This window comes from Corvus brachyrhynchos, unplaced genomic scaffold (genome assembly GCF_000691975.1).
Source record: "Corvus brachyrhynchos isolate BGI_N302 unplaced genomic scaffold, ASM69197v1 scaffold279, whole genome shotgun sequence".
NCBI classification, from domain to species: domain Eukaryota; kingdom Metazoa; phylum Chordata; class Aves; order Passeriformes; family Corvidae; genus Corvus; species Corvus brachyrhynchos.
The window spans coordinates 3,943,904-3,959,879 of record NW_008246060.1 but is presented as its reverse complement, the minus strand read 5'-3'; the positions used below and the strand labels follow the sequence as shown (position 1 = coordinate 3,959,879).

General features: G+C 38.5%; 1 protein-coding gene across 2 annotated transcripts in view; it reads right to left on the bottom strand.

Annotated features, from left to right (window-relative positions):
• Positions 1–15,976, bottom strand: part of CCDC6 (coiled-coil domain containing 6) — a 44,892-nt gene that overhangs the window by 20,093 nt on the left and 8,823 nt on the right. For both annotated transcript variants that reach the window (XM_017746335.1, XM_017746336.1), the window contains exons 2-3: positions 11,328–11,477; positions 4,089–4,217 (exon numbers count right to left, since the gene is read on the bottom strand). In XM_017746335.1, coding sequence (XP_017601824.1) covers positions 4,089–4,217; positions 11,328–11,477 — 279 coding nt within the window. The remainder of the gene's footprint in view (positions 1–4,088; positions 4,218–11,327; positions 11,478–15,976) is intronic.

Sequence of the window (15,976 nt, the reverse complement as noted above, 5' to 3'; positions counted from 1 at the left end):
AAGAATCATAGTTAAATAATCCAGAAATGGAAGAGAAGCCATCTTTGCCTTGTGTGCCTTGTGTTAGACAAAGGACATAATAAAAATAGTAAAAAAAAAGTTATGTGAACTGCCTTAAATGTTACTTTATCAATCATTACTAGCAAAACAAATGTAATTCTGTCTTTATAAAGCAAAGGCTTTATAAAAGTAAAAGCTTGACATTTCACGTTCACTTACTGTGTGAACAAACATTCTTGATTCTACTATGAGTTAATAAAAGATACAATGTAGAACCTTCTACTCTAAAGTTAATAAAAGATATAATGTCGACCCATACATGAAGAAATCTATTATTAGCATTTAAGTAGAAATACAATATAAGTATTATTAATACAGGAGAATTTTAAGAGGCACAGCTGATCTTACTCAGTAGCAACGTAGCTGAACTCAAAAAGTTGGTAATAATGAAATACTTGGGAACAGTTCAACACCTTTACAGGTGGAAAATAGCATGGAAGCATTTTTCCCAGCCAAGCCTTCGTTAACACCACTTTTCTGCTGGGCAAATGATCTCACATTAGAAAATGGAAAGACCAAAACCAGAATGAAACTATTTCCATTTACTACATCACTTGCTGAAGGGCTGTTGCAGCATCTAAATCTGTAAACTATTAGTGCTAACCACCAAATTAATACTGAGAAACCCCAAAAAAATAAACCTACACACTTCAGCTACCAGTGCAAGTTTAATGAATGTACAACTTTCTCCTTTAAAGGTTAGAGGAATTAGTTACTATGAGAAGCAGACATATGTTGATGAGTAATAGGGAACATACTTAGAAAGAGAAACACTGTCTAGCAAATCTTTCCATGTTTGAGTTTCCAGATGTACCTTAACAGCTCAGGGAACTTACATTTCAATTAAAGAGAAGTCAGAAGCAACATGCTTCAGCCTCCCCACGAGGATGAGAATTTGGATCCTGACCAACACTTCATTCCCCACATGGCTGGAGCTGTAGAGGTAGGAAAGCAAAAGGCTCAGCCCCAGGAGCACAGGGCACTCTGCCTCAGGGCTCCTTAGCCAGTCTGGCCAATGCCTGGGGCTGGGAACATCCAGAGGGAAGAAACTACGGAAAATGTCCTTGCAATCTGCACACTGTGCTTCTAACACTACCAAAGATAGACTGCACAGCTAGCTAGATAGTCACATGATGAAAAAAGTGTGAATGCAGGTCCTGACCTCTGCAGCAATGGTTTTTGCATCATTTCAATGCAGCATGGCTTAGACTCACCCACTCTTAGTCTTTTTACAACTATGTTTTGATCTAGCAACAAACAAAACCACAAGAACATACAGGTGAAAAGAAATCCCTATCTTTTAATGGTAGGAAGAAGAGCACTCTGGAATTTAAAGACAGAGTAAATTATTTATAAATCTGTATTTGAAAAATCTAAGATTACATTTAGTATTATAGCAACTATCACCAAGGCAGTGGAGTCCATTAATTATAAATCTGCATGCAGAAGAGCATGCACAATGGCACAGCCAAACCATCAGCAACAATAGACAAATAACCCTTGTGTTGTGCCCTGAAGCTGCTCTGACAAAACACCAAAGAAACCAGGTTGTGAAACAGATCTAGAATTCCACATTTTCAGCAATATGAAACATACTGGATCTTCCTTTCCTAGTCATGAGCATCGTGCCAGTTTCTCCCACTGTCAGGATTTCAAAGATTGGAGGAAGAACACCTTGAATGGCACCTACAGCAGAAGTAACTGCAGCATCCTGTTCAGAGCTGTGAATTCGGAGAATTAGTATATTTGGTTTGGTACTAGGTAGTTTCAGGTGTACTTTGAAAGGTACTCCAGTCAGTGAATTTTTTAGAAATGTGGTAATATTCTGAACTAAAGTAAACAGGATGGGATTATGCTCAGGACCAAGCCAGCAGCTTTGTCAATACTAGTGTCACTCTGCATGGGTTCATGGTTACATTCCAATCAATCATCACTTAATTTCGACCATTAAAACAGGGAAACAAGGAAGCATTGCTTGCTTTTCAGACCTTAACCTTCCCTTCAGAGGAGGAGTAAAATTCCTTTTAACCTTCCTCACCACCCACTTGTGTTTCTTCTCACTCTTTCACAAGTGCACTTACTTTACTTCAAAATGCAGCTAAAATATCCATTGTGTGTGTACTTCTGTATCCCTGCTTTGTCAACTGTCTTGCCAACTTATTAACAAGCACAACCGTTCCCTCCTGAAATGGAGGTCTTCCAAATCAATCAAAGTTGAATATGCTGATCTCTCCCTACACCCACTATCCTACATTTTACTTCTCTGCTTCTCATCTCCACCTTGCCCTTTGTAGCTTTAATTCTGCTGCTCTCCAAGATCTTTCCCGAAGATTTTACACATCTCTTCTCCTTTCAAAGCAGACATAGATGATTATTAGCAGTTTAGTTGTTATTTCTCAACTCCTAACTGCATCAATTCTAGTTTCTCGCTATACTGTATGAAATAGGAAAGCAGTTAAAAATAATAACAGCAAGACTACACACACTGGGTCTCTGTAGGGCAGTACTGACAGCTATTTATTTCCTATCAAACCACTGAACTGTAACACAGAACATTATTGCTCGTTTTAAGTGAGGCATGCAGTTAATGAAATAGTCACATGCTGCAAATTTCTTCACCATTTGCCTTCAGAGAAGAATGCTCTGCTGACTTCAAGCTGACTTAAGAAATTATTTCAGGTCACATTTGAACCCTAAGATCCAACTTAATTTTTTATTATGGAATAATATTCTATGCAACCACCACTACCATAAATCAGCTACCTACTGATCACCTGTGGCATAAGCAGTTCAGATGAAAAAAAGCAAAGGAGAAAGAAAGAACACAAAGCACAGATAATTCATGCTCTCTATTTTAAAAACAACAGTTGAGTGAGCATATGCTGTAATTATCTGCTCACTGATTAGTGACAGATCCCAATGCAGCCCAGCTCAAAGCATTGCTGGAGTCCTCCTTCCAAGCCCTGTTTAACAGGTGTCCTGAAGGTTGTGCTGCAGATCATGGCAATCCCTCTTCCTTAATTCCTCAGTGTGCAATAAAGGCAAAGTGGCTCTCCTTACAACTTTGGTTGCTTCTTGCTATATCCTGCCCATTGCCCCAGGCTGCTGCTTCAGCTGGTTAATTAGCACAATCAGCACTTTTAATTCGTGTGAGGGAGGAAAGCATGCTGAAGCCCAAAGTAACCTGAGATCTACTCTACCTTACTGTGAGAGAAAACAAAGGCATTCGGTGAATCACACATAAATACACATGGAATTTCTAAGCAAGCCTGCCAGCCAAATTTTAACATCTTCACAAAGTTTTCAAAGCCAGATACTAAAGACCTTTGCACATCTAAGCTTTTTGAACAAGACATCATTTAGATGTAGCAACAAGTTTCAAATTTTATGATTTCACAAGTCTGTCTGTCCAGAACAATGAGACAAAAATAATATCATGAAGATTTCAGCTGCGGCTCATGCTAACATTTCAAAGACTACAACAGCTTAGTATGTTAAACTTACTTTGCATTTTGATTAAGTGGCAGCCACCACCACCTTGTGGCTAAGAGAGTTATTTCAACCTCATGCTAATTTCCATGCTGGGTAAGGACTCGCTGGCAACGACGTATTCCCACCTTTTTACTTTTCAATTTGTTTCCTAGGTCTCTCCATGAAGAATGTTACCATGCGAATCAAGAGAACTCACTTGATCATTTAGATAGCCATTAACTAATTTTTTCACGTCAACAGAAAAAGGAGAATCATACAAAATTGGTAGTTGCACTTGCAAAGGTCACTGCTGTCCAGCAGACATGAAGGCCAACAGAAAGACTACTAAAAGTTATAATGGCCATGAAAAAAAAAACGAATCCAAGTTTCTCATAAGAAGTTACGTTACTTTTCTATTGCTTTGAAAGTCAAACTGACTTTTCTATAACCTCAATACTGCCCAGTTGCTTACATACTTAAAAAATTAAGTCAAATCTAATACAACAGAAGAACTTGTTTTTTTCTCAGTCACACAATGGTGAAATGAAGGAGGTTACCTGCTCCAGGGTGAGCTGCTTTGAAATTGTATCATTTTCCAGTTTTTTAATCTTCTTCATCAGTTTGTTCACTTGAAATTCCTGTTCCTGTTCTAAATGCTGCTCCAGTTCAGCTTTCTCATGTTGCAGCTAAAAATTTAGGAGACATGTAAATATTTTAAACACACAAATAAAAGCATAAACTTAGGCACCTTTTATACATTTATTTACACATTTATTCCTAATGCATGTTAAATTCTCTACTGATGCTTCTCAAAAGACTTCAAAATGTACAACCCACCCAACACCCTTTCAAAAAGGAGCATATTAAACTGTGCTGCATAGTTACAAAGCAGATAAAATTACATTTTTAATTATTAAGTCAAATCAAAATAGGTTATTTTATTTGCTATATATAATGCATTATAGACATTTCAAAAGTAAAAAATCTATCATAATGTCCACAAAATTTTAATCTAAATGCATCATCTCAAGAGCACCCAAAGCACAAAATGTAGGTCTTAGCACTTCTTTCTCCCAGGCAACTGAAAGATGAAAATTGTGACTGAACTCATACTAATGAAATTGCTGTGCAATGAGTTTACAAACAAGAACCAAAAAACTTTAATTTCTATTCCTATGCTATCAAAATCAAATGGCTCAGATGACATAAAAATACTGGTTATTTCAAATCAATGTTATACATTTTCTTAATACCAAAGGGAATCTTTTTCATTTAGTAAATCCAATGAAAAAAAAATCTTTAACTCTCAAGGCTCTCAAGCAGACAGAAACAAAAAAACCCCCTCATATTAACATGAAGTATGGCTTGGAGTAGAGTCCCTCTGAGACAAGGATCCAAATCTTCCTGTGGATAAAAGAGTGTGACTGCCACCATGGTACAAACACGTGAACCTGACTCAGGGAAAAGCAAATGTCACCAAAAGACAACGGTGTAATTACATTGTGTTCTGACCATCCACTGAAACTGCAGGCAACTTTTCCCACCTGCTTATTTTATTTTCTATGCCAGTTCTTCTGGCTAGCACATAACAATCTGTAAGGTCACAGTGCTTAAATGTGTGAGGAAAACCTGAGGACATGGAGAGAGACCTCGCAGTCATGGACACAAATCAAGGTTGCTGGATATCCACAGTGAAGGAAAATACTTTGATTTTAAAACAAGCTAAAATTGCTCATTCATTGATTCAGCTCCTTTTGCTCCTAAGTAGAGACAAAATGGTCTGTAAGTGCAGCCTGGCAGAGAGATCAGAGCCAAAAGGCTCATGAAGGAAGAGCACCAGGCAGACAGCAACTACTTGGCAATACACAAATGGGAGAAGTTTGGGGGTTAAGTGTGTTTGCAGGGCCTGTCAATGCTGAGATTTTATTTTTCACAATTTAAAATAAAGATCAGAATAGAAAACTCTTAGAATAGACAATATTGGCTTCATTTTACAAAGAGGAAGAAAAATACTACTAACACCCCCAAAATACATGAGTGGTGTCTGTCACTCATATGGGGTAAAACAATTTTTCCCTTTTATTTCTTTTGATCACAAAACCAAACCAAAACAACCAAAATCCAGTTATTGCTGAAAGCTTAATGCTGAAGAACAGAATTGCGAACAATGAGAAAATATCCCCTGGTAAAACACAGGTGGATAGTATTTATTTTACTTAGTAAAGTAAGAGAGTCTTTTCCAAGTATTTTTAATTATATGCAATTATAGTAACAACAGTCTACAGATACACCTGTCAGCTAAAGAGAACGAAAGAAATGTGTTAGAACATGTCACCTTGATGCCAATGTCTTACAGACCTTGAATTGCGTATGAAAACTCAAGGAGAAGTCTCAGCTACGTAAGATTAGAGATGGGCTTGGTGCAAGAGAGACAGTGACTAGTTTGAAGTGAGAGTGGGGCTGTCAAACACAAAGCTTAGCAGCAGGAGTGGGAGCCTTAGTCCACCTAAGTTCTAAACAACTACAGTAATACTCTCTCTGTAGGAACAAGTGTCCTGATACAATGTAGGACCACATTTACCTTCCTTCTTTACTGTACTGACTTACTTCTGGGACAGTGGGAAGTGTTTTTATGAAGTAATGGAGCCAATGGATCAAGTTCCCCCTTAAAAAAACAACCCTCATTTATGCCCCAGACTATGACCTGGTACAGTCTATTTTTAGGTATTCCAGGCCCTCAAAAGCTGTCCACTTCTTCCTTCACTGCATCCTGAAAGTCCTATTTATTAACAATTTTGTATCAGCAGTCTGCCTCCTCTTTATGTCCAGATGTTCATCAAATAAATGACAGATGAGCTGGCTCTGTTTATTCTGCACAATCCCATTTGCATCCTTGAGCTGACACATCATATTTTGGAGAGCAGGAAGAGTAATAGCTTATGTTTACAGACTTATAATTTTTTAAAGAATTGTCAAGAATCAGACTTATGTAAGAAACATTTCTGTACAGACATCCAATTACTTCACTTGCCTGACTACACATTATGCTATTATCTTGGTATGTTGTAACATCTTACTTTCAAGGACAGATACTTGGACCAATTTGCAATTTGGTGTTGAAAAAAATCTGAATTTGATTTTGAAAAGGACTGGTGCACAACTTAAAGTAACTGACTTTGTAAGATCAAATAACATTAAAAATTAATTTCTCTTTGGAGCAGCCCTGTTTCACAAAAGATTAATTTTTAAGATTTACTACTTTCAATTTCAAAACAGTAACTCAACATGTCCATGTCCACCACTGCAAGAACAGAGCCTGCATCAAAATGCTTCTAACGATACTCTGCAAAATACTGCTACCATTCAATAATCACTAAGGATTGAGGATGCTATAAAAATGTTGTTCCAAGCTTTCCAGAGACTTCATCAGGTAAAAAAAATATAGTAAATTGATATAAGGCTTATAAGAAGTTTGTCAAGGATGTATGTGATAAAAAGCTTTTGTTTACTGTAAGACCTCTGGTGAGATGCATGTGCTCCTTCATTCCTGCAACATTCAACCTAGAAAATTAATAATTATGCTAAACAAATGAAATGCATCTAATAAAATTGTGTATTTATTCATTTGGCTTGTAGAGGCAGTGAAAGTTACAGTTATAAAAAGGTATTATTAAGCAATGTTATGGCACCAGAAGGACAGTATTATTCCAGTGGAAACACCTCCTTTTATGTGCTACTGTGTCTGTTTAGACTCAGTCTGGCAAGTAGTAAAAGGCTTCAAAATTAATTTCTTATGACATTGCAAACCTGATGTCAGTCTGTGTTTTATAACAGTAATGCACATGGTGCTGAACTGGGAGGCTGTTAGGAGGAGCACAGCAGCTCAGGCAGGCAGCTCCCACATTTAAAATGTTTTAACATTCTGGGAGCTCATTCCAGAGGCCAGGCTGAATGAGAGGCATAAGCCCCTACAATTGTGACAAACAAAGGTCTGACAAAGCAACAAACACACAGGCACCATGAAAAAAGTCCCTCTGCTGGGTGGCTTTCAACAGAATAATATGGCAGTAATTTTGACACAGGCATAGAGCTGTAAATATTTGAAAAACTGAGAGTGCAAATGAGATGCAGTTGAGCAGAAGTACCTCTCCTCTGTTCCAAAATGCAAAGTTTTAGACAAAACAACAGATTCATATGCAATTTTTTCCCTTACTCATCCAAAAGGCAGGAAGCCATTTGATGCACAATGTCTGACAGCAGGCATGCTGAAAGTCTCATTCCAGGTCAGCTGGCGAACACAGACATTAAGAGTTAATTCCAGAGAACGGTGAAGCAACCAACTGGAGACTACTGTATTCCTGGTTAAGTCATCATCCAAAGTCTGCATATAATTTAACTAGAATTCCCTCCAGAGCAAAGATGCCAAAAATGGAAGCGGGCATTGAGTTCATTATTCTCCTAATGAAGACAGAATTGCTACTACAATACACTCCAGTGTATTGTAGTATGAGTACTATACTCTAGTATGAGTATGGCACTCACAAATCTCAGGAAATTAAAAAAAAAAGAAATCGTAATTATCTTAACTTCCTGGTCTAAAAAACATTAGCCAGGAATGTAGCACTACACCTGTATAACGGGAAGACTATCTGATTATAGAAAAGATATTGTAATAAACTCTAAACTGACCCTGTGATGTGTGCCAGTAATGCCCCCTTTTCCAAAAAATGAGTTTATTTGTAAAACCAGGAGCTTCTCTTCTGCAATATTTAATCTGTTGGTCTACGTGGATTTAATTCCCAGGATTCACAACTGAAGAATCAAACCTTCAGACAACAGATAAGCTTTCAGAAAACAAAAACCATCAGGTATTATTTGCAGTTCTTTGCTACTTAAGAAAATTGCCTGCAACTCACCGATATTCTCATGTCAACTTACTAAGACTCTGAAGAGATGAAAAATTACTTTCACAGAAACACACAGTAATATTCAAATGTTCCCTAATTCTACAGGTAAGCTCTTTAGTGGAAGGGACCATTTCCTCTGTACCATTTGTAAGTTTCCAACAATGTTACTGGTGTTTAGGAGAATATATCAATATTCTGGTTTTGCATTTCACAGCAAGTTTATCAAATCAAAGATATAATCAAGCCTTGAAATGAGATTTGCATTCAGCATACACAGAAACAGAAAAATAGTTTTAATATTAAACTGTTTGCTTTAAAACAAGTCCTCCACCCACACTGCATATCTTGAGCTACTGTAAAGGTATGAAAAGTCATCCAGAAGTATGGACAACAAAACCTGCTGACCAGAGTAAGGGAAGGGTTAATAGCATTTGCAGCATATGCCATAAACAGAAACACCACTGGTGCCCATGCACAAGGCACAAAGGTTTCAGCTCTGGCCTTGTGGAGGAGCATTCATATAACTCTTATCGGCTCTGTGCACTGAAGTTTTCAGGTGAACCTCTAAGCAAGAAATTCCATGCCACTCACCCTTCACAGACACACCCACCACCACCACCAGCAGCATGTTGACAGCTGTTCTCTTTTTCAAGTTACCTGGGTTATTAATTCACAGAGAGGACAAACTCACAGTTTACTTTAAAAAATTGCTACCTAATGGTGCTGAGAGAAACGACACAGCTTCAGGATGAACCATTTGGAACACAGGTGCGTTTATGAACTGCCATATTTTAAAATCTTCTGATTGACATAACCATGTTTATCAAAGGCTAAATGAGGCTTACTGCAAGGTCACATGGAATGAAATATAAGGCTGCAGGTTGAGATACTGTTTAATAAAAACAGGCGGTGGTCAGAATTTTACCTCCATACTCTTGTAAGTTATAGCTTTTCTTTCAGCAGAAACCTGCAGCTTGCCTGCTGAAAGCTGGGTAATATTTATGGAATGATGTTGAATCCAAAACTGAGGATTTTCTCCAAATGCTGCACAAAAGGTGAGAATAACTTCCAGTTTATGTCTGCATTCTGTTTCAGATTCTTCTCTGAATCTTTCACAAATGAGAATGAAGTTCTCATTTGAGAATGAAGCACCCATTAAGGGTTTCCAAGAGACAAATAGCACAATGCCATTGCATTGTTGCATACATTACAAGACAAACACCCTCTTGGATATTTTCACAACAGTAGAGTGTTACCTTTTTCTTTAATTTGAGGCAACAGTCAAAGGATAGTTTCTGAAAGTCCATAGCAAAAAAGAATAAAAATAGTTGTACTTTTAGGTTGACAAGAAGTTCGTATTTCTCTTTGTAATGTGTGAACCTATTTTGCATCATTTTAGCAATTTAAGAATGCTAAAGATAGTTTAAAAAAACCTGTTAAAACAATCTCATGAATTCTAGGGAAAAGGCTAAGCATATTTTAAGCAATTAGTTGATACAACAACTTACTTGCTGCAGAACTTTGCGGTACAAATTTGTATGCAAGGTCATCATACGACTTCAAAACTCTTCAAACAAATCAGGTGTAATTCAGGCTTTTATTTTTAATGTAAGTTTTAGTTTCCTCTTTACAGTGTATGGTACAGTCCCACGTAACCTGGTTCTGTAACAGATTTCTACATCTCCCTTTCAATTAAACAACATTGTTCAATGTACCATTTCTCCCTTTACTGCAAGAGACTTCAGTGGAAAGCTTTTTCTATAGTGATATCCACATCTTACTTCAATTAGAAAAGAACAGTTGATACCCCTATTTTACTGCCATCTGCTTCTCTGTTTTTCATGAAAATGTATGACTTAGAAAGCAAACATGTCTCTTAGTCAGAAACATTCTTGTCAGTCCTCAAGAACAGCAAGGGGAAATAGTAATACCACGTAAGGGATATTTAATCTTGCTACTGAGCTTCCTGTGTGATAACAGGCACCAAAGAGACAAAGTGAGAGAAGGCCCAGTTTTCAGTAACAAAAGCGCCAGATGGGATTAGCTCTAGTGGTGTTTCCAAACACTGCATTTCCTAACTGCAGGGCTAAACATGCCTCCAGTCTCCAGCTGCAGAATACAGCAATGCTTACAACATACAAATTAGCTTCTTCTAAAGTGCCTAGTTTTTCATGACATAGCTTAGAACTAATGGCATGAAAAAAGCTCAGGCAGATCACACTAAACATTCCCCTAACTTTAGTATCCTGTCTCCTACAGGGGCCAAGAGCAGGTATTCAGGCAAGACTGTGAGCACACAGCGACCATGAACAACCCTTTCAACAAATACTTAGCCACTTTCCAAAAATTAGCAACTTGGGTAATGAAAGAAGTTTCTCTGCCACAAATTGTCCCAGCGTCTTCAACTTTTTACTTTTGCCATCAAACTGATGTTTTAATTCAATAGCAGCAACTGTTTTGTTACAAGTATGGATAAACTTACAGAAAAAGCCTCCTTCAAGCATCGCCGCACATTCTTGTATATAAAGTTTAATATTTCAGGACTCCTGTTAAATATCAAAGACTCCAGAAAAAAAAGTGTTTCACTAACATTTTAAATTAATCAGTAACTCTTGTCTGGAAGACAGTTAACATTTACTGCAAGCTACACCCATTTTTTGCATCAGTATACAAACTTTCAGGTTCTCAAAGCTGAGTTCACAGATGCAAACTTTAAAGCAACATGTTAAAAAAAAGGTCACTCACTACATTTCTTGTACTTTGCTTTTATCGAGTGTCAGCTTTCCAACCTGACCACTTCTCTCAGAGTGCAGTCACACAAACACAAAAGTTCAGTCACCAGTTAGTCCTGAGGCTCCTGGGAGAAACATCAGTAAAGGCACCAATTACCTGCATCAGTTTTCTTGAGAGCTCATTAGTGAGAAATTCCTCTTCCTTTTCATAGTTTACTGCAAGTGTTTCTTTTTCTTTCTGCAGAGCTTGAATCTTCTTAAATAGAGTATTACTGATGAATTCCTCTTCTTGCTCTGCCCTTGCTTGCTGTGAAATAAAGACATAAGTTTTGAGACAAAAGGGAGCAAGTTTCCTTTCAAAAAAGCTACAATTATTCCATTCCCCTTTGAACGCTTATCATCCTGTAGGCCTGTAGGCTGGATCTAAGTGCTGTTACCATTCCCTTTTATAGCATTATAGCACCCTTCTTCGTTTTTTGTTTTCAACCTTTTAATGTGAGAAACCGCATTGGTGCTTTAAAGTGGCCTCCTACCAACAAACTCCCCAACCTTACAAACTTTGTAAAAGCATTACAGATTCAGATACCTATTTTTACCTACTCTATGCCTAAAAAGGAGCTCCTGTCTAAATGATCTCCATTACAAGCTGAAGCACAGCTCAGACTGCTGCATGCCTCTTTTTCAGATCCCTTAGACTGAGCTCTGCTTTCCAGGAGCCAAATAATGCTCCCCTTCTTTCACCCAGGTATGCGGAGCGGCAGGCAGCACGGCTCCTCTCACAGGAATTCCTACCCCACCACCAGGAAAACAGGTATGTTACTCCTCACAACTGCTACTCCACTACATCCAGCAGCAACTCACAAAAATGCCATGGGGTAGCTTTACCCCAAGCTACTTGGGAAATCTTGCCCATGCAGAATTACTAAAGGTGACAATTTCCATTTCAGCTTACTGCTAGCACCCTGCACTGCTCCACGGAAAGCCAGCCTGGGAGACTGCACTCTTGCATTCCCTACAGTTCAGATGTTTGTATGTTTTTTTAAGTATAAAGTTGATAAATGGAAAATAAAAGTGATCCTTTGAAAGCCTGCTCTAAAAGACCATAAAGAGTACTTCATATAGGCAAATGAAAGATCACAGCTTACAAATTGGTAGAGCCAACTCTTAATACTACAGTCCAAAGCCTGGAACAACTGAATGACACAAACACTGCATTTAACAAATGAGGCAAGATAGTGTTAGGAAAGGTTTTATTCCCTGCAATAAAATCCATGACTTGAACTGCACATATGTGATTTGCCCTGATTCTAATAAAATTATACCAGCTTATACCTTATGTAAACATTCTGCAAGCTTTATTTCAGTAAAATTAGAGAGAGGAAAATTTGAGAACTGAAACAGACACATTGCTGAAAGCTTATTTTCCATAATCTTCTGCCCAAAGTGTGCCAAAATAACAATCTCTTTATACTTATTTTACACTAGAAAATGCTTGAAAGATTGCATTATGTCAGCGATCTTTTAACTGAAATGATACATTCCCTAGCGGCCTAAGAGCCAATTACTTAGACACCTTCAATGTCTAGGAGAAAAGTTAATTAAAGAGCATAACTGCCTTTCAGTTTGGTGAAACAACAGGACAATTGCAAATTCTCCTCATGATATCACCAGTATCATAAAACCTAAAGCAGTGGTTTGGAAACTTCTCAGTTGAGTCCACCTTCCATCAAGTCCTTCTCTTCACATCTTTGCCTTCTCGTGTCTTCTCCCATCTCTACTGCTTTCTTTTCATGGCCCTTTCCTACTACCTATCTGCCACCAACTCCCTTCTCCCTGTCACCACCAGAGCTGGCACAACCCCAACCTGAAAAAAACAAAAAAAGAAAGAAAAGAAAAAGCAAGATCAGGCAGCCTTTACTGACTTAGCAGCTTAGGTCCTGCACAACACCCCCTCTCCAATGTTTTGCATCTCCATAGCAGAGAACAGGTACTCCAGAATGTTCAGCAGTGGTATTATTACCTGTCACAGCAAGAAAATAGGGAGTTGTCCAAAAGGTCTGAAGAAATGTTACACTGTCAGCTCACATCTCAGAGGATTAAAACTCCTGGAATCTAACTGATCTGAATAACATCATCTATCAGCTTCTAAATGTGGCTTTACTTAGAGCTAGTAACCATCTTATGTCTTCAGAGACATTCCGGAACAGAGTAAACAAGTCAAATTGCAAGGGCTCATTGTCCTCAAATCATTAAAATTCATGCATACTGTTCCAAAATCAACTCCTCCACTGCCTTCACTACTTAGGATTTCTGCTTGTGTCTGTTTTTTGGTGGTTCAGAAAATAAAAGACAGTAACACAGACCAAGCTTACCTAAAATTAAATTAGAAAGCACTTGGTTCTGAAAAACAAAAGAATGAGGGTGTTTCTGCTTTGATTTCTATTCATCTGGAACTTGCACAGATTTGTTCTGCTTGTGCTTTGCACCAGTCAAAAGCTCTAAAATCACATTATTATAGCACCGAGCCTGCACAACACTGTTAGCCAGATCCTGGTGTCACATTAACGATGGGTGCCCAGGCCAACAGGAGCGCAGGCTGCCAAGATCCCTGTCCCGGCCAATGCCCCTCCTGTGTGCCCACACGGGAGCTCATGCGGCCAGGCAGCAGGCCAGCACGGGCTGAGGAGACACCCAGAAATCAAGCCTTTCCCTTCCTCCTCCTATTTTCCTTTCCAGGATCTGCTTCCCAGGCTGGCGTGCCACACAAGCAGCGTGCTGGCACGCAGGAAGCAGGAACGAGCAGCCCCAGTTCACCCATTCAAGAACCGCCCTACAACAACCCCTGCCAGCGAGCAGGACCCCGGCCCACACGGAGGTGGCTCACAGGAAAAGCTAGGTAGGATTTCATCCGACTCCCCTACACAAAGAATGCATTTCTCAACTCAACAGCAGCAACCCTACACATCTACAAATGAACTGTGAGCCCCAAATATCCACACAGCATATTGAATATAATGAATGTCCATTTAATTACCCAAGGACAGCACTTTCAACACAAACATTTTAGCTGAAAACATCAGTTATTAAGACAAAGCACATAATTCATTACCATATTGCTTCTAAATTTCATTCTGAAACTTGCCCTTCATCTTGTTACTCATTATTTGGTGATAGTTCAATTATCTCAAGTAATAGAATAATTCATGTTTACCTTAATATTGCCTAAAATCTTGAAATCTGTACCTCATTTAGCCCATAATCAAACTGATTTTGCTGGATGTGAATAAATTGTTTTTCCAAAGGGATAACTTGTCTTTTTATTAAGTATCTGTATTTGAAAAGAGGCTTGATATCATCAGCAGAAAAAGGAAAGAGAATACAGAAATCAGAAACACTGTCTTCCACGAGGGCATAGAGTTCTTGGTTTTCCTCTATTATCCATATCACACTCAACATCCAAAATATTAACAGCCATTTACTCTGTTCTGGGTACCATATTACAAAATAAATTGCTGAGGCACTGAGTGATACAAAATGATAACACCTTATCAGTCAGTCTCTGGAAACCTGAAACAAGCAATCTACTTTCACGACAGATATTCTACATACCAACAGTCATATCCACCTGTCTCCTGTGTCTCAAAACTCCACACGTAGCTAACTTGGAGCATTCCATGGATGCATCCACTAAGGAAAAATCTGTAACTGTTGTGGTCAAGACCATAAATGCAAGGGCTATCATGTTACTTCACAGGAAATCAAGAATAGAGGGAGGTAAAAAGCACCTCATGCATATAAACCACAAAAAACCTCTTACATTTTTGAGGAGGAAAAATCCTGCTATTTCTATTGCAGAAGCTTGTGAAATCCTGATCACTAGTAGAGCTGATACACATGAAGTGTACTAAAAACCTGTCCTCATGAGCTTAAAACCCAAGTAATTTTAAAAGAACTAAGAAACGTATTTGTCCTAAACTTTACATAGTAACCAAGTATCATATTAGGAAGTGAATTGCACTGAAGTTCTTTTTCCACATGCTGCATACACTACCATAAACTGAAAGGTTTGCTGTTAACGCACTTTCCTTCTCTCAGTTCTTCTTGTGAATACACCTTTAGGAAACTAGGTTCACACTGCTGAATTTCCCTCTGCTGTTTTGGTTCTAGCACAAGCAGCAGCTTCTGTTTCTGGTCGTATGCTCTTTTTCTGTACCACTGCACCATACACCAACCACACTGCTCTAGTGGCACTGTATTACATAAAACAGCAAAATCCAGTACTTCTGATGAGGCATCAGCTTGAACACAGTCAAATAAAAAAATAAACTGTAACACAAAAAACACCCCAAACTTTAAAAAATCCCTTTTTTCCCCCACTAGCTCTTCTAAAAGCCTCACAAGTCTTCCTGTTACTGCACAGCAAGCAAGTTCAGCAATCCAATTAATACCTACTCTATAGTCAGTATCAGCACATTATCAGTGACCTGACATGAACATGTTCTTGCATTTTAGTGTCAGGTGTCATTTCAGACAATTTCAGTAGCAAATGTTTCACAAACTGCTCCAGGCACACTTGACCACCTGCAAGGCACATGCCAAGCATGCCCAGCTGCACGCTGACAAACATCGCCTGTCTCCAGCAGCATCCAGGGTAGAGGTGACACAAGATTTCAGGGGATCTTGTTGGAAACAGCCTACCAAGCATTGTTTTGATCTAATCCACCCTTGAAGGACTTTTATCTTTATGTCAAGAGCCACCATGACCTCTTTACCTTTCATCCATCTTTTCCTGGTGCAGTTCCTGCT